General features: G+C 43.0%; 1 protein-coding gene, 1 long non-coding RNA gene and 1 pseudogene across 2 annotated transcripts in view; all 3 read left to right on the forward strand.

Annotated features, from left to right (window-relative positions):
* The first annotated feature begins 1,168 nt into the window (after window positions 1-1,168).
* LOC130042583 (uncharacterized) lies at window positions 1,169-5,812 on the forward strand. The gene is made up of 4 exons (XR_008795269.1): window positions 1,169-1,244; window positions 4,146-4,210; window positions 4,777-4,884; window positions 5,585-5,812. It is a non-coding gene; the product is annotated as an uncharacterized LOC130042583 (long non-coding RNA).
* A 1,102-nt stretch (window positions 5,813-6,914) lies between these two features.
* On the forward strand, window positions 6,915-22,438 carry LOC130042588 (RAD52 motif-containing protein 1-like; annotated as a pseudogene).
* Window positions 22,439-23,728: 1,290 nt separating this feature from the next.
* The window catches only part of LOC130042589 (leucine-rich repeat-containing protein 37A3-like), a 46,257-nt gene continuing 44,721 nt past the window's right edge, over window positions 23,729-25,264 (forward strand). Inside the window, exon 1 of the mRNA XM_056134750.1 lies at window positions 23,729-24,017. Within this exon, the coding sequence (XP_055990725.1) occupies window positions 23,890-24,017 (128 nt within the window). The 5' untranslated portion in view covers window positions 23,729-23,889. The remainder of the gene's footprint in view (window positions 24,018-25,264) is intronic.

Raw genomic sequence — 25,264 nt, forward strand, 5'->3', positions numbered from 1 at the left:
TGTAATTAATGACTAAAAATCTGTTTTTTTTTTATTTTGCTTTTTGGGTCACACCCGGCGATGCACAGGGGTTACTCCTGGCTCTGCACTCAGGAGTTACTCCTGGCGGTGCTCAGCGGACCATATGGGATGCTGGGAATCGAACCTGGGTGGGCCCCATGCAAGGCAAACGCCCTGCCCGCTGTGTTATCTCTGCAGCCCCTAAAAATCACGGATTTAGGATTTAGTCACGGTCCTCCCGCTATTCATCGCTTTGCTCGAGCGGGCCCAGTAGCGTCTCCATCGGAGACTTTGTTGTTACTGTGTCTGGCATATCGAATACGTCACGGGGAGCTTGCCAGGCTCTGCCGTGCAGGCGAGATACTCTTGGCAGCTTGCCGGGCTCTCCGAGAGGGGCGGAGGAATCGAACTCGGGTCGGCCATATTGGCCGCTTGCAAGGCAAACGCCTTACTGCTGTGCTATCTCTCCAGCCCCTAAAAATCATTTTAAATTATTTTTTTAAAAAAATATACTATCAAGTTACACAATATGGCCGACCCGAGTTCGATTCCTCCGCCCCTCTCGGAGAGCCCGGCAAGCTGCCAAGAGTATCTCGCCTGCACGGCAGAGCCTGGCAAGCTCCCCGTGACGTATTCGATATGCCAGACACAGTAACAACAAAGTCTCCGATGGAGACGCTACTGGGCCCGCTCGAGCAAAGCGATGAATAGCGGGAGGACCGTGACTAAATCCTAAATCCGTGATTTTTAGGGGCTGCAGAGATAACACAGCGGGCAGGGCGTTTGCCTTGCATGGGGCCCACCCAGGTTCGATTCCCAGCATCCCATATGGTCCGCTGAGCACCGCCAGGAGTAACTCCTGAGTGCAGAGCCAGGAGTAACCCCTGTGCATCGCCGGGTGTGACCCAAAAAGCAAAATAAAAAAAAAACAGATTTTTAGTCATTAATTACAGACATTTAATATTCCAACACCAGTCCACCACCATTGCACCTTCTCACCACCATTATTTCCAATTTTCCCAACTACCACTTGAACGTGCCCCCATAGCAGACCCACTATTATTTATTTTACATTGCTCGTTATAAATAATTTGATAAAAGGATGATCAAAAACTGTTTCCTTAGAAGAAAGATTGTGAATTTTTTCTTTGTTTGCTTTTTTGCTCCAGCCCCGGTAGTGAAGATTCTTCTATCTCACCATGGAGCCCTTAAACCTTGTGTAAGAGATTACTAAGACGTTACAGGTAAAGCCTTCTGTATATAGATTTTGTCAATTGAAATTGGTTGCCTTTCATATTACATACCATCCAGTCTGGTGTGCTACTTCTGGCTTAACAGTGTTACAGAGTTAGAGATGTTGCGTAGCCAGAATTGCATCCACACACTCCAGGGTGTCCAAAAGTGTTGACGGAGTAACAGATGGAGTGAAATTCTTAACTGGTGGCTTTGGGGCATAGGCCTGACGGCTGGGCTTCCAGAAGCACAGAGGGTAGTCTGTGCCCGATCTCTGAAAGCTGATTGTGGAATGTGGAGGTTTTTGGCTGCTGGCACTCTGTTTGGGTGGACGTGGGGATTCACCCGTTCCTCTCTGGGTTGCCTCTGGATGACTCAGCCTTGTGCAGGATCCGAGAGAAATTCTTGATCTCTTTCAAGATTTATTTCTAAGTTTGTTATTCTAATTTATTCTGGATCATGGCCTGTGAGAGAGCTCACATGGCGCTGGAGGTGTTCCTGCCGGGCTTCCAGAAGAACAGGGATACATGGAGGGAGGGAACCCTCCCTGACCTCATGAAAGCTGGAGATTTCAATCACAAAACCTGCATGCTGGAGTTTTTCAAAATTAATTTCTGGATGAGACTTATCCGGATAGTGGAATTCGGCCAGGAGCAAACTGATGATTGTGAAACATCCAAAAAATTTTGAAAAGAATTATCAGGAGGGGATGAGTGAAAATGACCATGAAAAAGAGCTGTGGAGAGACAGTTTTTGTGGATGAAAGTTGCAGAGTTGGGCTGTAGAGGGTGGAGAGGTAAGTGGAAAGTGAGGGAGGGGTCCATTAGCACAGACCTCTCTAGAAGGCTGACTGTGAATCCATGTTATATTCTTTGATCTAAGTTAAAATGGGGGGATAAAGAAGATACTTTTGAGTACTAAACAGAATTATGGGTAACTTGGAGAACTCAATGGCTTCACGGCTTGTCGAGACGTTAATTGAAAATATAACTGATCTGGTCAATGTGGGAGATTCATGTTAAAATGAAATACTTTCACATACTTGCTTGAAATTCCTTTGGACTCCCAGGTATGTGGGATCTAGCACTTCGTGGCTATCTAAATTACTGTTAAGGAAAATGTATACAGGTCTTAGGCCAAAATCACATAAGTAATATTGGCTAAACCTTGAATGTGAATGGGGTTCTGGCTCCAAATTTTAGCTTTTCCCTCTGTTTTCAGGTATATTTTACTACGTTAATTGAAATTGAGTTCATCTTTACAAGTGTTTCGTTTTCATGTAACTTCCACGCAGATCAGGATATGGAATGGTACTCGCATTCTAGAAACCTGTTCCCTATTGTTTTCTCTCCGTCATTAACCACTTACACCAACAACCACATTCTGGTTTTGGTTTAGATTGATTTCATTTTATGAATTTATTTTATGGACAAAAGTAGTCCATGTATTTGAAAGACGATCTACTAACAGTATTGAATGCAGTGAGAGCCTAAAGGAGATCACTGGATTATAAAACAAGGACTATTTCTTATTACTTCTTTCTTACAGGATTGCTGACTACTGAATTAAGTAGGAGGCAAGGAAATGAGGACAAGATGTATATATAAATGTGTTACTTACGCTTTAGGGCTGGAGTGACAGCACAGTGGGTAAGGCGTTTGCCTTGCATGTGGCCAACATGGCGACCTGGGTTCGATTCCTCCGCCCGAGAGTATCTCGCCCCCAGGGTAAAGTCTGGCAAGCTACCTGTGATGTATTTAATATGCCAAAAACAGTAAGAACAAGTCTCCCAATTTGTTGTGAGACGTTACTGGTGCCCGCTCGAGCAAATCGATAAACAACGGGAGGACGGTGCTACAGTGCTACTTTCCCTTGACCAGCTTAGTTTCTTGGGAAGTGTGTAACAGTGGGACATGTACTGGCAGGTAGGTTTTTGAAGAAAAAAACATTCAACTTTTAAGACCCCCTTTTGGGGGGGCATGGGAGAATTGGGGAGTGGGGTGGCTTCCTAAGTGGTGTTCAGTGCTAATGGCCTGGAATGAATTTTTTTAGGGATAGGCCTGCCAGGTGTTGCTCCGGGGCCCCCTTGCCCTTGGGGATTTCCTCCTGTTGATTCTTGGCTGTTTGAGCAGCAGTGACAGTGCTTGGGACCCCTGGATAATAATCTGGCAGTGTGCGAGGGGTCAGATTGTGTTGGGGATGATGCCCAGGTCATGCTCATATTATGTATGTGCCCTAACCCAAACATATAAGATGTAATTGTTTCTTTTGTGGAAGAGTCCTCCCTTTGTTCAGGTGGCCCAGGCCTCACTGCGAGTGATTCTCAGCCCAATGGTAGGTGGTTTAATTTGAGGGCCAATGTATGTGGTCGTATTGTTCCAGTCGTGCTCAGGTGCTTCCAAGGACACATCTGGGGGTACTTTTGAAGGCCTTCAGCACTATCTTTCTTGATCCCAGAATATCTGTTTTTTTTTTTAAATTTTTTGTTTAATAAGTGACAAAAAATTAAGACTTTTTTCCCCCTAGGGGTCAGAGAAATAGTACAGCGAGTTAAGTCACTTGATTTGCCTGTAACCAGTTTAGTTTGATCCCCGACACCACCTGGTCCCCCGAGCATTGCTGAATTGGCTCTGAAGGTCTCTGAGCACAACTGGGGTACTCTAGATAATCCTTGGTACTGCAGTGCTTGAAGAACATTGCATTCTCAGACCCAGGCATTGAACTGCCGACCACAGTAATGGCAGGAAGGGACCCTTAGGTCCCCTAATCAGCACTTCGGAACCCTCCCCCACACCCACTTTTTTAAAACATGTTAGTCAATGTCAGTCTATATATGTATAACTTGTATACATGGAGTATATTGCTATTTTTGTTTAGTTCAGGATTATCAGAATAATTTTTGTTGTTCTTAGGAGTTACGGAAAAGCACCAGTGAATCTTAATATCAAGACAGGAGGAAGAGTTTATGGAACTACAGGTAAAATTTGTATTTGCCAGTGCATCAGTAGGAAAGTAATGACTATGCCTGAATAACGTACAGACTATAGTAGCTATCACAGGTGATCTGAAGAGTGCTTCAGTTCAATTCAAGAGAGTCGTTTAAACTTGTGTCTCAAGGATGGGGAAACTTTTCTCTGTGAAAGGCTTTGTAAGAGAATACGTATTTGTAGAGTTTGTGGGTCACGAGGTTTCTTTCCCTCTTTTGATTTTAACTTGTTTGTACAACCCTGTAAGACCTGTTATAGTTCACAGCATATAAAAAGGGATTTAACACCTGGAAGTTATTGGTACATATTGGTACAGGAATTTATTTGAATGAGTTAACAAGTTCCTAATCCGTACACTTTATCTTAGAGTTTCTTCCCTAAAGTTTAAACTTACTGTTATTGATAACGTGCTTATTCCTATAGTATGCCTGACTCTAATGTTCTCATTGAAGCCTTTGTTTTATTGAGAGCTATCACTAGTAAAATGGTGTTTTCTGTTTTTCTCTCAGTATCTTGCTCATGCCATTCTTTCTCTATTTTGTATTTGTTAAAAAAGGAACAAAAGTCAAAGGGGTAGAGCTCGATGCACCTAGAAGTATTAATGGAGTTCCACTCTTGGAGGTAGATTTGGATTCTTTTGAAGATAAACCATGGTGTAAACCTGGTAAGATGATAAATGACTCCATACCCCTCCCTGGGACCAGCCTCAGTGACCCTCAAGGTCCTGGGGCACTCAGTGTGTGTGATGCTCAGTCTTCTGGGATGAACATTGTGGTACCCGGGAGTGTGCTCCAGGCCACTGAGCATGTGCTCTAATACTCGAGCTGTTTCCCCAGCAGAAGAGGACTGGATTTTTCTTGGGAACACCTGATGGTGCTTGAGGTCTGCTGGCAATGACTGGTTACCTGTGTGCTTGTGATCAAACCTGGGCATCTATATTCAAAGCATTCATTCTAGTTCTTTGACTTATCTCTCTGGATTGCAGATTTTTAAAAGATGTTTTGTATTAAAGTCATTAGAGAAGTACCTAACTTTCAGTATCAATAGTATTCATAGGATTTTTGTAAATGTCATTATAAATGTCCTAAGCATAATTCGCAGTAATGACCTGTGTTGCTAAATTGTAACAGTAGCTTAGCATTATATTAGTCTTGCATAGCATAGTATTTTCTTATAATGCCATTTATAAAGGAAATTTCATTAAAAACATAGTTTTGTGGTGCTAGAGTAATAATCGGGAGAACTAGTAAAATTTGAAGAAGTATTTATACTTATAGAACTTATCATTTACATTTTTATATTTTATTTGCTGCATAAAAATAGGATTGAAATACTTGCATACAAAAGTTGTGTCTTCTTTTTAGGCGCTGACCTTTCTGATTATTTTAATTATGGGTTTAACGAAGATACCTGGAACGCTTACTGTGAAAAACAAAAAAGGATACGAATGGGGCTTGAAGTTATAGCAGTTACCTCAATTACAAATATATTTATGGTAATTAGTAAACATTTCAAAATACTCCTGTCTTTTCTATTTTCTATTCACTTTTTTTCCCTAATCACTTTTTCCCCATAAAGGTGATTAAATACTGTGTGATAGTTTAAAATTCCATTCTTTTTATCGTATTTTTTCCCCTTCCCTTTCAGAGTTCTATGTTAATGCTTATCTGATATTTAGCTACAAGTTACTGACTAGCCACAGTTAGTTTGTATTTGTATGGCCTATCAATTCAAAATTACATGGCATCTGAATGGGGAATATGTTATTTAACTTATGCCAAAGACTGTACTATGGGAGTTACACCAGGTGCAGAGATCCAAGATGGCAGATTCAATCTTTTTTTTTTTTTTTTTTTTGGTTTTGACTTTTTGGGTCACACCCAGTGATGCACAGGGTTTACTCCTGGCTCTGCACTCAGGAATTACCCATGGCGGTACTCAGGGGACCATCTGGGATGCTGGGAATCGAACCTGGGTCAGCCGCGTGCAAGGCAAATGCCCTACCCGCTGTGCTATCGCTCCAGCCCCAGATTCAGTCTTTTTTAAAGGTGAATTTTAGTAAATTATCCTTGGTTGCTCTCATTTTTTGTTCTTGAGTCTTCTCCTATGCCACTACTCAAGGGACAAGATTAAAGTGGAAATAGCTTCTCTGTTTCCCAAACCTTCAGCTTCCTGGTGACCTACAAGTTTGCTGATTGTTGTTTCATCTCCACTTTTGCAAGCATGTGAATTTGTACCCTATTATACTAACAAATGCAAAGTAAAGTTCTTGCTCTATGTTGTGATTTTATTTTGAGTCATAGTCTATGTTTGTTTGTTGGATATAAAAGTTCTTCCAACAGGTTATGCTATTATATAGACCATAATATAATCTATCAAAATTGGAGGCTTAAATTTTCCTTGTTGTTTTTTTTAACAATGGTAAGGAAAATGGCAATCTGAATATCTCTATAACTTTGAATGTTGTATGTATTGCAGTTTGGGCATTCTTTAAGAAAAGAGTCTCTTAAAAATTGTGGATTTACTATTATTTACAATGACTAGAAACATTTTCTGGAAAGTGAATTTTACTTTTACTGGTTCTTTATATTTTCCTTGAATAGAACAAAGAAAGTTCCTTTGTAAACTTCCAGCTTCCATATACTTTTGTCTCTTTGCAGTAAACTTCTAAAAGTAAAGAATATAAAGGAAACGATGGTTTCCATTGAAGGTAGCCTTCATGAATACCTTGCTGATATGTATACTGCTTTACTGCAAAGTTGTTTTGAAGAGTTTTTTTCTGGTTTGGAGTAGAGGTCATTTTTCCATTTTAATTTGTGATTCTGAATGAATAAGGGTTTGAGTTGGATAAGTATAGTCTGTTGGTTTTTTTACCTTGATAATGTGCTTAAATATTGCTTGTCTTGTAGAAATACTGATTAGGGAATAGGGTATGTATTTTTTGTTTGTTTGTTTGTTTGTTTCGGGACCACATCTGTTGGTGCTTGGGGAATACTCCTGTCTTGGTGCTCGGGGGGACTTCTTTTGATGATGGGAACTTGGTGGTGATGGGCATTAAACATGGGCCTCCTGCATGCAAAGCATGTGGTCAGCCCATTGAGCAAGCTCTCCAGTCATTCAACTTCATTACTGTGTGCAGCTCACGTTTTTTTTTTTCATTTTGCTTACTGTTGTCTGTAGGATCTTTTAAAATAATGAAAATGTGTTTGAGCGCAGTTGATATTTTTAAGCTGCAGTTTAAATTTCTGAAAGTGCCATGTTAAAGTTAAGATTTTCAGAGTTTTGTGGAATATTTAAAAAAATGATTACTTGTCTTTTACCATGTACCATGTAAATGGTGATTAGTAAAATGCTACAAAGTTCTTATCAGTAATGCAAACACAAAGAGGTAAATGTGTGAGGTCCTAAGTGTGAAAAGGCATATTTTAGATAAAAATATTATCGTTTCTAGGGAATTACAAGAATTAATATGAAATCAGATATTACTTTGGTATGTAAAATTATTGTGATGCTAAATATAGCTTGTTTCAGTGCTTTCTTATTAAAAAATCTTTAACTATGTCAATTTTATTGTGATACCAGGATTTACAGTATCGTAAATCATTGATTTTGTGCATACATCTTTGCAGTACCACACGTAACACCAGCGACTAATTCCTTTGACTGATGTCTCAAGGACCTTTCCCAATTCTCCACCCTCCCCACACCAACCTTCATGCAACCTCAGTTCTATAGATAAAAACTTTCCGTTTAGACTATAGAAGAAAAACAGTATGCAGTATTAGAGAAGTGTGTATTACTGTATTGGGTTTGAGGGTATAGAGAAATATTCTAGATGGAGGAAATTCTAGTTCTGTGCGGTGGGTGACCGCGGCGTCCCTGCAACATTCTCTGTCCTCAGCCTTCCCCGCTTCGCCTTCTGAATGCCGTGCGGGTCTTCCCCAGCGCTGCTGCCACCCCATCCGTGGTTCTAGGCCGTGGTCACATTGTATTCGCGTGCGCCGCCCACTCAGCCCAATGGGCCTGCAACCTGCAGCCGCTTTTCCAGTCCTCTCCGCTGAAGGTGGGTTGGCGCTTGGCTGGGATGGGGGCCATGGGAAGCAGTGCTGGGCTGGGGCACCTTGCACTGCCAGATACCCCCTGCCCCCCCAGCTTCCCGCTGCCTTGCAGTGTCTACCAGTATCCAGGCAACACACGGCGAGTCCCCACAGGCTGTCTTCTGCAGAAACTCCGAGGCTGGTTGCAGTAAGAGACTAGCTGGAAGCGTCAGAGCCCAGTTCACAGCCTCCACCTGGCTTTGAGGGGGTCCAATATGTGCTTGACAGTTCTGCTACCTGGAGGGACTCACGGCCAGCATCATCGCTCTGTCTTCCGCCCACTGTTCCCGGTGCCCACCCTGTGTTCCCATTTCCCACTGAAAACATTCTTCCCTTTGGGTGCTCCTGGGGCTCCACGGTCTCCAGCTCCTGAATTCCATCTTTAGTCCCATTCTTTTGTCTGGCCCATTTCCATTCTTCTGTGGTTCGGTTCAATTTTGGTGGAGCAGGGTTGGGTGTGGAGGGGATGGGGTTAGAACCTAGGGGTCCCCCGCTCCGCTGTTTTCCCGTGCAGACCCCCACCCCCTCCCATACTTCTGAATATATGAATGAGAATTATGGTTTCCAAGCCTTTCACATGATAATTCTAAGCCTCCTCTGATTGGCTCCCTGAAGTGGCTTCTCTTGTGGTCATTCTCACTCCCCGTCCTTTTGTCCTTGCCTGCGACTTGATCAGACATGAGAACACCCCTTCGTGTGACCACAGACTCTTCTGCTCCTCTGCAGACCCAACACCTGCTTCAGCCCCTACTCCAACCCCTAGGAGTGAAATCAAGGTCTCATGGACCTTATTTGCTTTGCAGACAGTAAGCTGCAGCTAGACTCTGGCCATCTCACGGTCATATTACAGCTGGATTTGAAAACGTTTTTGGCCATAGCAATTGAAAAGCTGGAGCGATAGCACAGCAGTAGGGCATTTGCCTTGCACGCAGCCAACATGGCCGACCCGAGTTAAATTCCTCCGCCCCTCTCCGAGAGCCCGGCAAGCTACCAAGAGTATCTCGCCCGCACAGTAGAGCCTGGCAAGCTATCTGTGATGTATTCGATATGCCAAACACAGTAACAACAAGTCTCAAAATGGAGACGTTACTGGACCTGCTCCAGCAAATCGATGGACAACGGGAGGACAGTGATAGTAAAGAGGGGGAAAGCTCTTGGCTTCCACTTGCTAACACTGGTTGGATCCCTGGCATCCCCTCCTAAGACCTACCAGGAGGGGTTCTTGAGTGCAGAGCCAGGATGAAGCCTGGGCATTGCCAGGTGTGGCCCCAAACCCCAAAATAAATAAATACACTTATATCCATTTTGGGCTGGAGCAATAGCACAGCGGGTAGAGCGTTTGCTTTACAAGCTACCGAAAGCTACCGAAAGTATCTCGCTCCCACTGCCAAGCCTGGCTAACTACCCATGACGTATTCGATATGCCAAAAACAGTAATAGAATCTCACAATTTGTTGTGAAACGTTACTGGTGCCCACTCGAGCAAATCTATGGACAATGGAGGACAGTGCTACAGTGCTATATCCATTGTAATTAATGAGTGGTACTCCTCCCACCCCTTTCTCTCATTGGCTATTAAGACCATTTCGTAGGAACAGGGATGTGACTCAGTGGCAGAGCATAGACCTTGCATGAGTGAGGGCACCCCAGGAGGAAGGCGAGTTTCATAAATATGGTGTTGAGATTTTTATGGCATAAGATTCATTACCAGTATAGTGATAATGGCAACATTCTGTAAATCAGTATGTAGTTGTGAAGGTGGTACTCTAGTTTGATCTTCTCATGCACAGGCTGGGATTACTACCTTATCTCTGAAAATTATCCATTTCCATGAGAGGTTCTTTTATAACTTGGAGAGCACCCATTGTTCTTGTCTATCTTTGGCCTCCTATAAGTACAGAAAAGTAAAGGGGATCTTAATGTAAAATGAAGGAAAGACTCAAGTCATCAGAGAATTTCTTCATAGTTACCAGCAAAAAAATGAATAAAAAAAAACTGTTACAAAATTAAGGTAACTCCTCTCCAGGGTCTCAGAACCCTTCAGAAGCTTCCTAAGTTGACAAAACTGCAGTCACTACAGGTCCAGGCCAGTCTGTGGTGTAAGCATTCAAAGATCAGTCTTCATTGCTCCCTCTCCTCAGGCAGCTTTAGGTTGGAGAAACTAATTTTGTTCTCTTTTCTCATTCCTTGATTTATTCTCTCAACCAACAAACTATCAAGCCTTTGTGAGTAACACACTTTTCTTGCTTCAGAGAATGAGGAAAGGATACAATATGGATTTTTTGAGCACTCAAGGTGCTTATAAACTGGTTATAGTGATAGGCACATGAAACAAATCAATAATTAGTATTGCTCTGCTTTTATTTGTGTTTGAATAGTTTTTCTTTTATGTTTTGCAATGCTCAAGGCTTTCTTCTGACTCTGCACTCAGGGATCACTTCTAGTAGGCTTGGGGGCACCACATGGGGTACTGGGGGTCATACCCAGATTGGCCACATGCAATGCAAAAATGCCTTGCCCATTGGACTATCTCTCCACCCTTGCATTTGAATTTTTATTAATAAGTTCATATAGTACATATTGGCTGAAAGTTAAAATTGTCATTTAAGAACTAATGATATAAGAAGTCCACAGTAATGTATTTAGTGAAGTTAGAATACAGGTATTTTGTATTTTATAAAGAATCTCTTATGCAGATGATCTTGATCACTTGGTCACTTGATATCCCGTTATTCATTGATTCGCTCGAGCGGGTGCCAGCAATGTCTCCATTCATCCCTATCGCGTGCTATTGTAGCCCAATGGCATCTGCTCATTCTAGGAACACGAAGAGCCTCAAATCGATCATTCAGGGTCTTGATAAAGAAGTCTGATCATCTCATAAGTGGACGGACACATGATCTTTTGATGTCCCGTGGAATCCAGTCCGTAATGGCTCTAGTCCAGCAGTCATCTCCAAATTTCATTACGTGTCCAACCCATCTGATTTTCGACGCCTTGGCAAATGAGACAGCATCCCTGATTCTTGACCGTTGAAGAAGGTGGAAATTTCGGATTCTTTTCTCTCATTTGAGTGAAGCATGATACTCAAGCATAGCTCTTTGGATTCCTCTTTGGGAGACTCGAATAGCGTTCTCATCATGTTTGTGTAGGGCCCAGGTCTCTGAGGCATATGATAATGCAGGAAGAACAGTGGAATCGAAGAGATGTGCCCGGAGCCAGAGGTTCTTTGTCCTCTTAGCTATTTCTTCAACATTCTTGAAGGCGTTCCAAGCCACTCTCTTTCTCCTGCGCAAGTCAGGTGCCAGGTCATTCGTCATGTTGACTTGTCGACCTAGGTACACATAACTGTTGCATTCGGAGATGTTCATCCCATTGAGCGTGAATGGAACGTCAGGAACGAGACCATTTCTCGAGAAATGCAGGTGATCGTTGCTTATAAAATGGTATAACAAAAAATAAACGAAACTATAGTCTCTTCTAGCAAGGCTAATAATTTGGAGAGAGGAGTGCTGTAGATGAGGTCTTGCTTTGGTGGCAGGTCTATCTTACCTATCTTTCAGGTTATAGTTACAGGCAAGAGATTCTAGCAAGAGCTTCTAGATAGAATCACTGAAGCAATTTACTTCTTTTGCTTATCTACAATCTTGCAGATCTTACAGCTTATAGTTTCACTTGCCACCAGAAGTCAGGGACACGCTCAGATTAATCAGAGATTTTGGAAATAATGCAGAAAAGTATCACGGCTTGAGAATAATACGTATTAGTGCTTCCTATGAACTTAATGCCTAAACTGTTTAAAGGACCAAAGAAATAGGCCAGGAGTTAATGGGCTGACCTTGCTTGCTGCCAACCTGGTTCTATCCCCAGCCGCACATGATTCCCCCAACCACCACCTGGAGTGATCTCGGAGCACAGAGCTAGGAGTAACTGATTACTGCTGAGTATGGCTCTGAAACTACAGCAACCAGCAAAGTTTGTTTGATTTGCTCTTCACGGCCACTTTATGAAACTTGTACTGAGAAGTCTTGGGTGGGCTGAATTAGATCTCTGTGGGAAGTCGTTCCTAATCTCGGGTATCTCTCTTATGTCTTTAGGTTCGTCTCAGCAGACATAAAGCAGTTCGACATTCTACACTTGCCCTAAACAGCTCCCAGTGCCAGGAACTGGCAAACTAATATTTTGGTTTCAATGGATGGTCTAAAAGGATTGTCAAGGTAGGAAGCGGGGAGAGAGTTCAAGTGCGGAACTTGTGCCCACCGTGTTCAAGGCCCTGGGTTTTGTCCTGAGTATTGCACGACTCCCAGCTCTGTGGGGTGTTACCCCAGCAGGCTCAGAGAACCTACAGACCTGATAGATGAGAGTCGTCTAAGTGAAAGTGTTGGATCACCGGTCACACCCCAGAATCAATAAGGTCTCAGTGAGTTGACGGTGGTGTCCATATTCTACAAGTCTTGTGTGCTCTGTATGTTCATGGCTGGGAAGTTTTGTTTAATGTTGAAGTCACAGGTTACTTCAACGGTTGGCAAGGATTGCTGGAGTTTCGTTTTTATTTCTAATTAAACTTTTTTTTCCAGAAATATGTTTTTGTTTTTTAGAACTTTATAGTGAAACACCATGAGGTACATTTGTAGATTTACAAATTTTTGTGCTTGGGTTTCAGTTATGCAATGATCGAATACCTATCCCTCCCACCCCCCCATCCTCCCCATCCCACCCTGCCTCTGTGGCAGGGCATTTCCCTTAGTTCACTCTCTCCTTTTGGGTGCTGTGGTTTGCGAAAGAGGCATTGAGTGGCATCTAATTAAACATTTTAAAATCTACATTGAGATGTTCAGAAGGACCTTCAATCTGAACTCTTAACAGCTTCAGGATCTTTCTGAACTTGAAGAAAGGGAAAATGAAGATATTGTGGCACCACTTCAGAAGCAAAGCGTGAAGATCTTCTGTGCTTTAGAGGTGGTTTTGTCGTCCTTTGGCAAGAGCCCTGGAGTTGGCAGAGCCGAGGAGACTTTGGATAAACTGGAAGGTCTCTGTGGGGACTGGAATGGGGGTGTGGGTAAGAATTCATTCTCTCTCTCCCTCTCTCTCTCTGTCTCTCTCTCTCTTTCTCTCTCTCTCTCTCATCATATTTTCAGATACATCACAAACTGCCCTCTCCTTGCTAAGTAAGCTGCTAAAGCCATGGGCCGATGCTTTTAATAATACTTGTTTAAATCTTAGGTAGTAACCAACAGAACCTTTTCTTTTTGGTGGGGGAAGGACCTGGGGACCCTTCACAATTTTAGAGCTGTCTGCTTACCAAGAACCTTAGGGGTATAGGGATGGGAATAGTGTTTCTCCTATTTGGGGGTAACAGTCTTCTTTGTTCCAAAGTAATTTTTCAAATACAGATCATGTGTAATTGTCTGTTATCCCAGCGAAATCTTCATTTTGACAATGAAATACCCAAATAAAAATGTTTTTCCCCCCAGAATCTGTGGCATTTAGGCTTAGGGTATTAAATTAAAGGCAGCACTGTTAGTGAAAGAACTGGAACAGACTCTGGTAGGTGAATCTTAGGGAGAGACCAGCTCATCCTTTCCACTACCAAATCTTCCTCAAGTTCCTGAAGTTGATAGGTGATAGGGCAGATGTTTGAATGGGTTGTCACACCCCGTGGGGGGTAGGGGCGTGCCATCTGCCTGAGGTTATCTAGTCACCATCACCAAAGCCGCCTGCACTTCCCCATGGCCGGAACCAAGGGGAGGCTGACCAGATTGGTTTTTAATCTGAGAAGTGCACTCATCCCCTGGGAATGGGCTCAGCGCCCATCGGGATATATTAGCTCTAGAATTACCAGTTATCCAATTCCGTTATTCCTAGCTGCGGTATCCAGGTGACTCGGGTCTGCTTTGAACACTATAATATTTTTTTTTTTTTGCTCTTTGGGTCACACCCAGTGAAGCACAGGGGTTACTGCTGGTTCTGCACTCAGGAATTACTCCTGGCGGTGCTCAGGGGATCATAAGGGATGCTGGGAATCGAACCTGGGTCAGCCGCCTGCAAGGCAAATGCCCTATCCACTGTGCTATTGCTCAAGCCCAGAACACTATAATTTTTGCAAAGTAATCGACTCCATGCCAGGCTGTTTTCCTCGAGGCACTCCAGAGAGGGGCAGGTGAGAGTCCTTCCTGTCCCACTACCCAACTGCCGCCACGCTCCAGGCCAGGGCGCTTTCACATTAGAAGACACTTCCTACCCATTTTCTATAATTGCCACACCATATTTGATGGAGTTCAGACAGTAGGCAACAAGTCATAGAGAGAAATATATAAATATTTGCCTCTTGGAGAGCCCATCAAGCTACTGAGAGTATCCTACCCACACGGGCAGAGGCTGGGGACTCCCTGTGACATATTCGATATACCGAAAACAGTAATACCAACAAGTCTCATTCCCCTTATCCTGAAAGTGCTCCAATCATTGGAAGAAGCTGCTAAAATCTCATCACTGGAAGGAATAGAGACGTTACTGGCACCCACTCGAGTAAATTGATAAACAACGGGATGACAGTGATACAGTGATTATTATAAAGTAACTTATTATTATAAGGTAAAAGGTAAAGGCCCTCCCATTGATCGTTGATTTGCTCGAGCGGGCCCAGTAACGTCTCCATTGGAGACTTTGTTGTTACTGTGTTTGGCATATCGAATACTCTCGGTAGCTTGCCGGGCTCTCCAAGAGGGGCGGAGGAATCGAACTCGGGTCGGCCATGTTGGCCGCTTGTAAGGCGAACGCCCTACCTCTGTGCTAAAATCAAAATATTTGATTACATTTAATATTCAAACGCCAATCCCACCACCAGTACACCTTCTTACCACCATATTTTGTATGTTTCCATCTCGAACCTGAACCCCTGCCCCAAAGCAGAACCGAAAGAATTTATTTTGTATTGTGTTCTGAATCAACTACTGAAAATACTCCAAAAAAGTTTCCTTAGAGGAAAGTATGTGAAGATTGTTCTATTTCCCCCAGGGACCATTAAGCCCTTCAATAAGAGGTTACTGACATGTTGTTAAAGGTTGAGCCTTGTTTGTTTGTGTGTGTGTTTGTGTGTGTATATATACACTCCTAGGAGCGATAGCACAGCGGTAGGGCATTCGCCTTACACGCGGCCAACATGGCCGACCCAAGTTCGATTCCTCCGCCCCTCTCGGAGAGCCCGGCAAGCTACCGAGAGTATTCGATATGCCAGACACAGTAACAACAAATATATACACACATCTGTAAAAATATATGTCCCTGTATGACTGGTAGCCTTCTACTTTAAATCCCATCAAATGTTTAGTGATACTCTTGGATTATTAGTGGTGTGAGGTATGTCAAGTTCCTAGTGTATAGTAGAGGAGTCTATAGGTGTCTAGCTTCAATTTGCCCATTTGAAATACATAATCAGTATGAGATTTGTGCCATGGTCTTGACTAATTCCCTTCGAGTTTACCTGTTTACGAATGTCCAGAATAGATCAGACAGCAAAAATGTATGGTAATAGCCCTGACAGAATATACCTACCAGAGAACCTTTGAGACATAGCCTTGCGTGGTACCTTCCCTTACTCATTAAGATCGTGATGTAGTTCTCTTTTTTATTTTTTTATTTTTGTTTTTATTTTTATAACCTTTTTATCTTCTCGGTTACTCCCAGCGATGTTCAGGGGTTACTCCTTGTTCTACACTCAGAAATTACTTCTGGCAGTGCTGGGAGGTCCACATGAGATGCGGGGGTTCGAACCCAGGTCAGCTGCATGCAAGGCAAACGCCCTACCTGCTGTACTAGAGCTCCAGCCCCAGTTCCCCTTTCAGAGGTCATAAAAATCAATTCTAGAGGTTGGCATAGTAAATCCATTTGTTTTGGTTGGATTTAGGATCATTATCATTCCTTACGAAAAGGAAGACCACTCAGAAGTTTGCTATTCAAAAGACTGTGTCAGATGCATTTCAGAAACTGCTCATTGTGGTTTAGGTAAGACTTTTGTAGGTTGTCTTGAAGTCCTGCAGTTTTCTTACTTGAAGAGCAAATAAATTGATTTTGAGAAATAATGGAAATATAAGTACTTCCTATTCCTCTATTTTCTAGATGCTTTACAGAGTAGTCACAAATTTGTTCTTTGTGAAATCTGTGAAAAATAATTACAGCAAATATTACCCCCAATGTATAAACGTAGAATAGTTTAGACTGTAGAGAGAATATTTGATCCAATTCTTCTTTCTCAATTGTTTGTCAATAAAGCAGAAGAGAATAGTGGTTCTAAACTTCAGAATCCTCTGTTTAAGTACTAGTTCTGTCCATTTTTTTCTTTTCTTTTCTTGGTTTTTGGGCCACACCTGCTGACGCTTAGGGCTTACTCCTAGCTATGTGCTCAGGTACCACTTCTAGCAGGACTCGGGAAACCACATGGGGTGCCAGGGACTGAACCTGCGTTGTATGCATGCAGGGCAAATGTTCTACCCATAGTAATAGAACTCTGGCCCCTCTACTTTTTAAAATGCAGCTGTAGGTCTCTAAACATATATGTGAAGGTATTTCTAAGCCGCAATTTTCTTTTCTTTTCTTTTTTCTTTGCTTTCTTGGGCCATACACAGTGATGCTCAGGGGTTAGTCCTGGCTCTGCACTCAGGAATTATCCCTGGCGGTGCTCAGGGGACCATATGGGATGCTGGGAATCGAACCCAGGTCAGCCATGTGCAAGGCAAACGCCCTCCCTGCCTCATTAAGCTGCAATTTTCTGAAAAAATATACTTTTAGTTTTGCTTACCTTATATTGTAAAAGTAAATAACACTTACCTAGAACTGCACTCATTTGTGGAATATAAAGTAACAGAATTGGAGACTAACACCCAAGGATAGTAGAGATCGGGACCAGGAGGATTGCTCCACAGCTCGAAAGCAGGCCTCGCATGCTGGGGGAAAAGGCAGCTCAGATAGAGAAGGGACCACCAAGTAAAGGATGCTTGGAGGGCCCATTCGGGATGAGAGATGTGTGCTGCAGGTAGACAACAGACTGAACATGATGGCCACTTAATGCCTATATTGCAAGCCACAACATCCAAAGGAAGAGAGAGATTGAAAGGGAATAGGGAGATTTAAAGGGAATAGGCCTGCCATGAGGCGTTGGGGGGGATGGGGGAGTCGTGGGAGGGATACTGGGAACATTGGTGGTGGAGAATGGGCACTGGTGGAGGGATGGGAACTCAATAATTGTATGACTGAAATGTAAGCACAAAAGTTTGTAACTCTGTAACTGTACCTCACAGTGATTCATTGAAAAAGAAGAAGAAACATACTGAGTAATAAAAATAAATATTTGTAAAGACTTACCTAGAATTCAGTAAAGGACGAAATATTCTAATTATTGGTACTGTTTTCTACTGAAGAGGAAACTTAACTGGAATGAGTTCAGGGTTGGTTTTCAGCACTGACATATTGAGTGGTTGTGATTCTATGTAGCAACCAAGTATGTGTTGTGCACCTTCACAATGATTCTGCTGGGGCCAGGAAGAAAGCTGAGAGCCTGGTGCACATGCTATGCATGTGGAAGGCCAGGGTTGGATTCCTGGCACAACATGAGCGTCCAGGAGCAGCCCCCAAGTACTTCGGTCAGGAGAAGACTTAACACTGCTGGGTGTGGCCCCCAACAAAAACAAATAGTGGTCATACTATTTAAGATTTTTAAATGTTCTCCTCTTATGGAATTTTCTAGTGCTATGGATATTTCCGGCTGTGCCCAAAGGAAAGTGAATAATCCGTAGAGAGTCCACAAACAGAATTGCTTTCCTTGCTTTATAGCCCTGCAGTCTTAGAGAAAGGAATTTTCAGTTGTCAGAGACCTTATTTATTACACGAGTAGCTCCTGGGTTGACTTCAGCCTTGCAGTCTGGGCAATTTTCTAGCAAAAGTGACTTCTGTGGTCAACTGGTAAAATTTCTATCAACTATAATAACTTTTGAGAACCAGTGGGGGTTTTGAAGATGGTACCAGAGCCTTGCATATCCCTGGCATGGCATATGGTCCCCTCTAGTACCATCAGGGAGCACAGAGCCAGGAACAGTCCCTGAGTACCAGAGGGTAGGATCTGCAAACCCCAAATAAAAAGAAATGAAAGAAGCAGTGGGTTGGAGAGATAGCTCAACAGGCTGAGCACATTCTTGGCATGCAGGAAGCAGGTTTCAGTTCCAGCTCAGCACAGCATTGCCAGGAATGACTCCAAGTACTAAGTGGGTATAATCCCTGAGCACCTTTGAGAATGGCCTCAAAACAGAGAGGCAAAAGGAACCAAACTTAATGTCTGCATTGACAAGGAAAATGCTCTTATTTTATGCGTTAGAAATAAAATTATTGGATGTATAAAGGAAATACACACCCACTATCACTGTGTACTACCTTCATAGAGAGAACATTTTAGCCAATAAGTTTGAATTGATCCTTGTTAACTTTATTTCAGAAAGTGGTAACGTAGCCGTGGAATATCGGCCTTTTGAGGAGCTCACTGATGCCAGAACCGAAGAGCTTCATGATTTAGTTCAAGTACATGAAAGAAAAACTCAAGGATGACATATACACAATGGTAGCAATTCAAAATAATGAGCAGATTTTAGAAGTGTTTAGCATGTGTAGGCAATTCTACCATCCCCAGAAAAATATGAAACTCTCAAGCTTTAGTTCAGAGAATTTCTGAAGTTTCCCTGAAGTCCTAGCCATTGGTTCTAAAGCCTTCTTTGAAATTTGGAGAGTTCTGAGTGCCCTCTGAGTTCTGTCAGAGAAATACCTTTTTGAACTCCTCTTAAACAGGATCTAGGGATTTGGGACCTTAAGTACGATTATGTTACAGCATTTGAAAAGTTACATTTTTTTTCAAGTATGATGTCATATCTAGAGCTCAGCATCTCATATATATCTTGTATGAAATATTTATATGAAATATGAAATATCTTTCTGTTAAGCCGATTGGTTAGGTTTGGTTTTTTTGGTGTTCCTTGAACAGGTCTCGGTAAAATTTATTCTGCCATTTCCAAAGCCTCCTGTTTTCATCTTGCTCTCTATAAGGCATGAATATATTGGTTTCTCATCACCCTGCTGGTGTTTGCATGTAGTGTTTGCTGATTTTTCTCTTTTTTTGATGGTTACCTTGTTCTTAAGAACCAAGAGATAAATTGATTATTTTTAAGATTTGCGGAGCAGAATGAAAACATGAATAATACTTTTAAGTTCCACAAACCATAAAAACTTGGGTTTGTTTCCTGTTCCCATTGATTTTGTTTTTTCCTACCATGATCCTTGTAATGAAATGGAGTGTGCCTTTTCTTGTTAAAAAAGAAAAGCTCATTTGAGTATGTTTTGTGTAATTTCTGAGTTGATAAATTGGACCTTCTTCAAAAAAGATCCTTAAAGTCAATGTCTTGCTATATCTGAAGAAGAAATATAAACTCTGTTTTCAAATTATTATGGGTGATAAATCCAAGACAGGCCCTTTTATAAATCAGATGTAAAATTTTAAAATGAGGTTTATAAAAATGGGCCACATTATAAACTTTTCCTGTTTTGGATCTCAGTGACAATATTTTGCACTTAAATACCTCTTATCTGAATTTTACAGGTTAAAAGGTAAGTAGCAGGAAGATAGTGTTTGGGAAGCATTCAGAAGTAAGCTTTTCTCTCCATTGTTCTGCATTTCTGGATTTTGATGCAATGCAGTATGAATTGTTTGCTTTCTTCAAGCTACATCCCTGCTCGACTACAGAATGGTGCTAACGAGTTAAATGAATGAATCAACTTGAAGGCTGATATGTGGATCCACAGTTCTGATTGGAATGTGGTTTAAACAGAAATTGTGTTGTTTTGTTCACACATTATTTACTTCTGCTTACCATTAGGTCTGCCACTAAAATCCATGGCTTAGATTTGAGTTCGTTGGTTTGATCTGAAGATGTATTGGTATGAAACTTTGTAGGTGCTAACCTCAGTTCTAGTAGTTTGTCTGGAGGAGCCCTTCCACCTCCATGGATGTAGTTCCCTTACTTTGGAAGTATAAAATTTGATATAAGCTGGTTTCCTAAGCCTGGGACTGGGGGAATGGCATTGCTGGTTCAGCACCTGGGAAGGATCTGACTCAGCATCAAAAACAAGGTTGGAGAAAGAGAGTACAGGGCGGAAGGTGCTGCTAAGGTGCTTGCCTTGCATACAACCGATCCTGGTTTGATTCCTGGCACCACACATATACCCCCTAGCGCTCCCAACAGTGATTCCTGAGCACTGATGTATATAACCAGAACCTTCCCCCTATAGTAAATAATAAGCATCAAAAACCCAATTTGAGTGGCATTTCTGACCTTTCGCTTTGAGTTTTTCCATCCAAACAAATGATCTTATCCTGTTAGTCCCTAAAATTCTGTTCCTGGGCTGGAGCGATAGCACAGCGGTAAGGCGTTTGCCTTGCATGCAGCCAACATGGCAACCCGAGTTCGATTCCTCCGCCCCTCTCGGAGAGCCCGGCAAGCTACCGAGAGTATCTCGCCCGCACGGCAGAGCCTGGCAAGCTACCCATGACGTATTCAATATGCCAAACACAGTAACAACAAAAGTCTCCAATGGAGACGTTACTGGGCCCGCTCGAGCAAATCGATGAACAACAGGAGGACAGTGATCAGTGATCAGTGATGAAATATTTTATGAAAGAACCTTTCTGTTCAACAATTGCATAGTATTCCAAATTAGGAATTAACTTGTTAATTTCCAGGAGAACATATGAATACACTATGTGTGTATTCTAGGGATGCTGGGGGGTGGCAAAATGTGTTTAATATCATTGGGAACAAATTTGGAGTTGGATATATGTAATTAACATGGCTCAAAGTCAGAAAATTTATTTCCAAAGTTAGGGAGTTAGGGGAAGATAAAAAGAGAAAAGGTGATTCTGTTCCTCTTGTTGAAAATCTGTTTTTTTCCTTTGTAAAATAAATTTTATTTGTGGGTAAGGTAGCGGGATTCACACTTGGTGGCGCTCAGGAATTACCCAGCCTGGCTCGTTGTTATAATCACTTGTGGAAGTGCTCGAGGGACCAGGTGATGGTAGGGATCAAATTCAAACCTTTCTTGTGCAAAGCATGCGCTCAATCTTTTGAACTATTGATCTAGTCCTGCAAAGAAATTTTTTAAATAGTTTAAATCAAACCCACCAAGAAAACTTCCAACACCTACAATTGGGTCTTAAAAGACTTAGCTTAGGAGCCTGAGACATAGTTCATCAGGCTGGAGCATGGACTGTGATGAGGGAGACCTGGGTTTGATACCTGCCACTGCATGGCCTCCTGAGCACTGTCAGGTACAGCGTCAAACACCTCCAGGTGTGGCCCCCAAAGAGACAACAATGTCCACCTTACTAAGAAAGGTGAGAAGACATTTCGTACTAATGCCAAAGAATTCAGAAAACGAACATCCATCCCTAAATGAGGCTACTCTTGGAACCAACTCCATTCGGGGCTCTCTACTCAACTAGAGAGTGGGAAGAAGCCCCTTCTCATGGAATTTATATTCTGGAAGTGTGAGATAATAAGAACTGATATGGATGAGAAGAAGGACTGTGAAGAAAGTAAAATGGGTACTAGTTACAGTATTGCAAGAGAGCCTTGTCACTTTCTGACGTGAACATCTTAAGTGTTCCCTCCGAGTGCTAGAAGGGCAGCCCTCTAGAAAGGAGCTTGCTCCTTTTTCTCCGTGAATTTATGTTGAGTTCCATGCAAGAAAGGGGGATTTCCCCAGGCCGGTGTAAAGGAGCGCATATGGCTGTTCATTCAGTTTAAGAACGGTCTTCCAGAATCAACTGTTTCTGGCCCCAGAGCCCTGCTTCAGAAAATGTTGTGTCCCTGATTCCGTGCTATCCCCTCTCTAGGAGAGTGATAAATAATCAGAGAGACTAAGAGCTTAAAGGAAATGACAACATTTGTGAACCCCCACCCACCCGAAGTAGTGCTCCTTTTGCAGGTCAACTGCCTTTCTTGGAAGCAGGATGGCCAAGGGGAGGAAGAATGTCTCTTGGATTTCAGTAGTGAGGAGGAAGCACCAAGACCACCACAGCTGGATTAGTGCTGTTGAATTCACCAGTGTTCCCTGTCTGGGGACAAGCTGTTCCTCCCCTACCCTCGGGGCTCCGCCCAGTCCCAGTCCTGTTGGGTGGCAAAAGTGGGAGGGGAGGCAAGGGGGGTGGGGTAGAGGACCTGATTGGATGTGTTTGGTGCCTTGGGGGAAGAAGGAAAGCCTGGGTCTTGCTGGCTTTAGATCCAATAAAGGTTGCTTAAAGGCTCATAAAGGTGCTGAGGGGGTGGGGCCCCCGGTTGTCAAGGGCCTGTGGTTGTCAAGGGCGTGGTTGATAAGGGCATGCAGGGGCAGTGCCCAGCTGCCTTAATCCTCAGGCTCAGGAAGACTACACTTCCTTAGCCATGAATGTGGGATTAAACATATTTATAATTCTTTACCTCTCCACCCATCTGCAGGGCGCTCCTCTCCGGGGGAGAGTCCTACCCCCAGTCCCCCTGGCCCCCAGCCCCCCAGGGCTCCCCAATCCCTGGCTTTCATCTTCCCCTGATCCTGCCGCTGAATCACCCCCTACCCTTCAGCCCCGGATTTCAAAACTCCCCGCCTTCCTTTTGGATCAAATTGGCGGGCACCATGTTGCTGAAATTGTTCCAACTCGCAGGAAATCTAGGAGACCTCGTCGTCGACCACAACCAATGCAGGAGGATTACTTCGATTCCAGTATGGATACCTTTTATCCTGAGGGGAGTCAACCTTTGGTGGGAGATTCAGAGAAACATCCACAGATTCGTCACGAGACTGGATCCTTTTCACCCCAGCCTCAGCATCCAGAAACCTTTGAAGAGCTAGAACAGCTTCCCTTTAAGGCCCTGGAAGCTGAACTTTCAGCAAGCACACAACAGAGCCCAGCTGCACTTCTAGGATCTCCCGAGGAATCAAAACCTCTGGTAGTTTCAGACTCAGATTTGCTGTCAAGTACCCCTGAAAAGGGTGATACTGCTTCAGTCCTGCCAGAAACCCTAGTTCAGCCTACATTGGCTTCCGAGGAGAGAGGATCTTCAGTGCCTCAGGAGGTGGAAGCTCAGCCTTTAGAGTCAGGTCAGAGTTTGAAGAAAGTTGAGCCCGTATCATCTTTGGTCCATGAGGTGTCAACGTGGCCTCGAGAGCCATGGCCTCGAGAGCTTGTAGGTAAACCATCAGACCATCCTGAATATGTGTCATCACCAAGTAAGAATGAGGCTCAACCCTTCAATGTTCCAAGTGCGAGGGAAACACTTGCAGACATGACAATTGACATGTTTGCAGAGGTCAGTAATGAGCGTCAGCCTTCTCCCGAGCAGCAGGAGGTCTCAGCTCAGACTCCAAATGAAGCAACTCCACAACCAGAAACATCGACAACATATCATTCTTCTCTGACACACTCTTCTGCCCTTCCTGCTGTACGACATGCTTCAGAAAAGGCACACGTAGATTTCCCTGAGCAACTGGAACAGAATGTCTCCATGACCTTTAACATATGTGAGCTCTGTACCTGCACAGATAAGACCCTCTCCTGCTCCGGTCTCAGTCCAGAGAAGAGGCTCCATAGAGTGCCTGTGCCAGGGCCCAACACCAACACCTTCACCGTCCTGTAAGAATCCCCTTTCCTCTGTTCTCTGCATTCTGCCTATTGACATAGCAAGCCTTTTCTTCAATGTCTCCCTGTGTCTGCCTCATCCCCCTGCCCACGTTAAATGATTTCCATTTTTTATCTTTTGTTAGTCAAAAGATATCCTCATTCTCCTTATCTGTTGCTGCTGCTTCTCTAGTCTTTTGGTTATAAACGTCCGTACCCTTTTTCCTTCTCTATTTTTATCTCACCATCAGCCTATCCTTCATCCCATCATCCACTCATTTAATTCCTTAACCTTTGTTTTCTTTGTGCTACAGCCTTTTTTTTAAAAAAATAGTTTGTCCTCCTTATCTTTTATTGCTGGTGCCACAATCTTGTGCTTATGGACATGAATTCTGGAGCCAGATTGCCCGAGTTTGCATTTGTTAGCTTTGTTACCTTGGACAAGTTATTTAGCTCTGTGACTCAGTTCCCTTTTCTTGAGGTGGGGGTAATGGTAAGTTATCACCTCCTAATATTGTTGTGATACTTGTTGATTTTGATACTTATGAAGTTAGTACCTTGAAACAAGTTTAACATGAATCCCTATAGAGATGAGGCCAAGGTGGTGGAGAAGGCTTGACTGTGAGATCTAACCAGCTCCAATTGCAACAAAAGTAATACTATGAAATCTATGTAAATACTTTGGGCCAGAGTGATAGTACAGTAGGTAGGGCATTTGCCTTGCACGTGTTCCACCTAGTTCTGATCCCCGGCATCCCATATGGTCCCCTGAGCACCACTATCAGTGATTCCTGAGTGCAGAGCCTGGAGTCACACCTGAGTATTGCCGGGTGTGGCCTCCCCGTGAAACTATATACTTACATCAGGCAACTAGCATACACATGAATGCTGTCTGTATTCATTAATCTCTCATTTCAGAATTACAGTTGTTTACATCGACTTTCCATATAAAGCACCCATTTCCCTCAACCTAGCCACAACAATATGTCATCGGCTCTTAAACATGATGGTATTGGGGAGAAAGGGAATACACAAAAAGGAAAGGCAGCGTGTCACCAAGCACCAACAGAGGCACAGAAATGTACAGAATCTTGTCAGTTGGGGAAAGCTGCAGAGAGCTGACACAGAGCAACTTTAGCTGGGAATTAGAGGTTGATTTTTTTGGATCAAAAATTATTTATGTGCTGGGCATATAAAAAGCTGTGCATGTTTGGTATGATTTTTGTGTTTGGAGATATGTAATATGCTTGTAATATGAAACA

The sequence above is a fragment of the Sorex fumeus genome, unplaced genomic scaffold (assembly GCF_029834395.1).
Source record: "Sorex fumeus unplaced genomic scaffold, SorFum_2.1 ptg000105l, whole genome shotgun sequence".
In the NCBI taxonomy this organism is placed as follows: Eukaryota; Metazoa; Chordata; class Mammalia; order Eulipotyphla; family Soricidae; genus Sorex; species Sorex fumeus.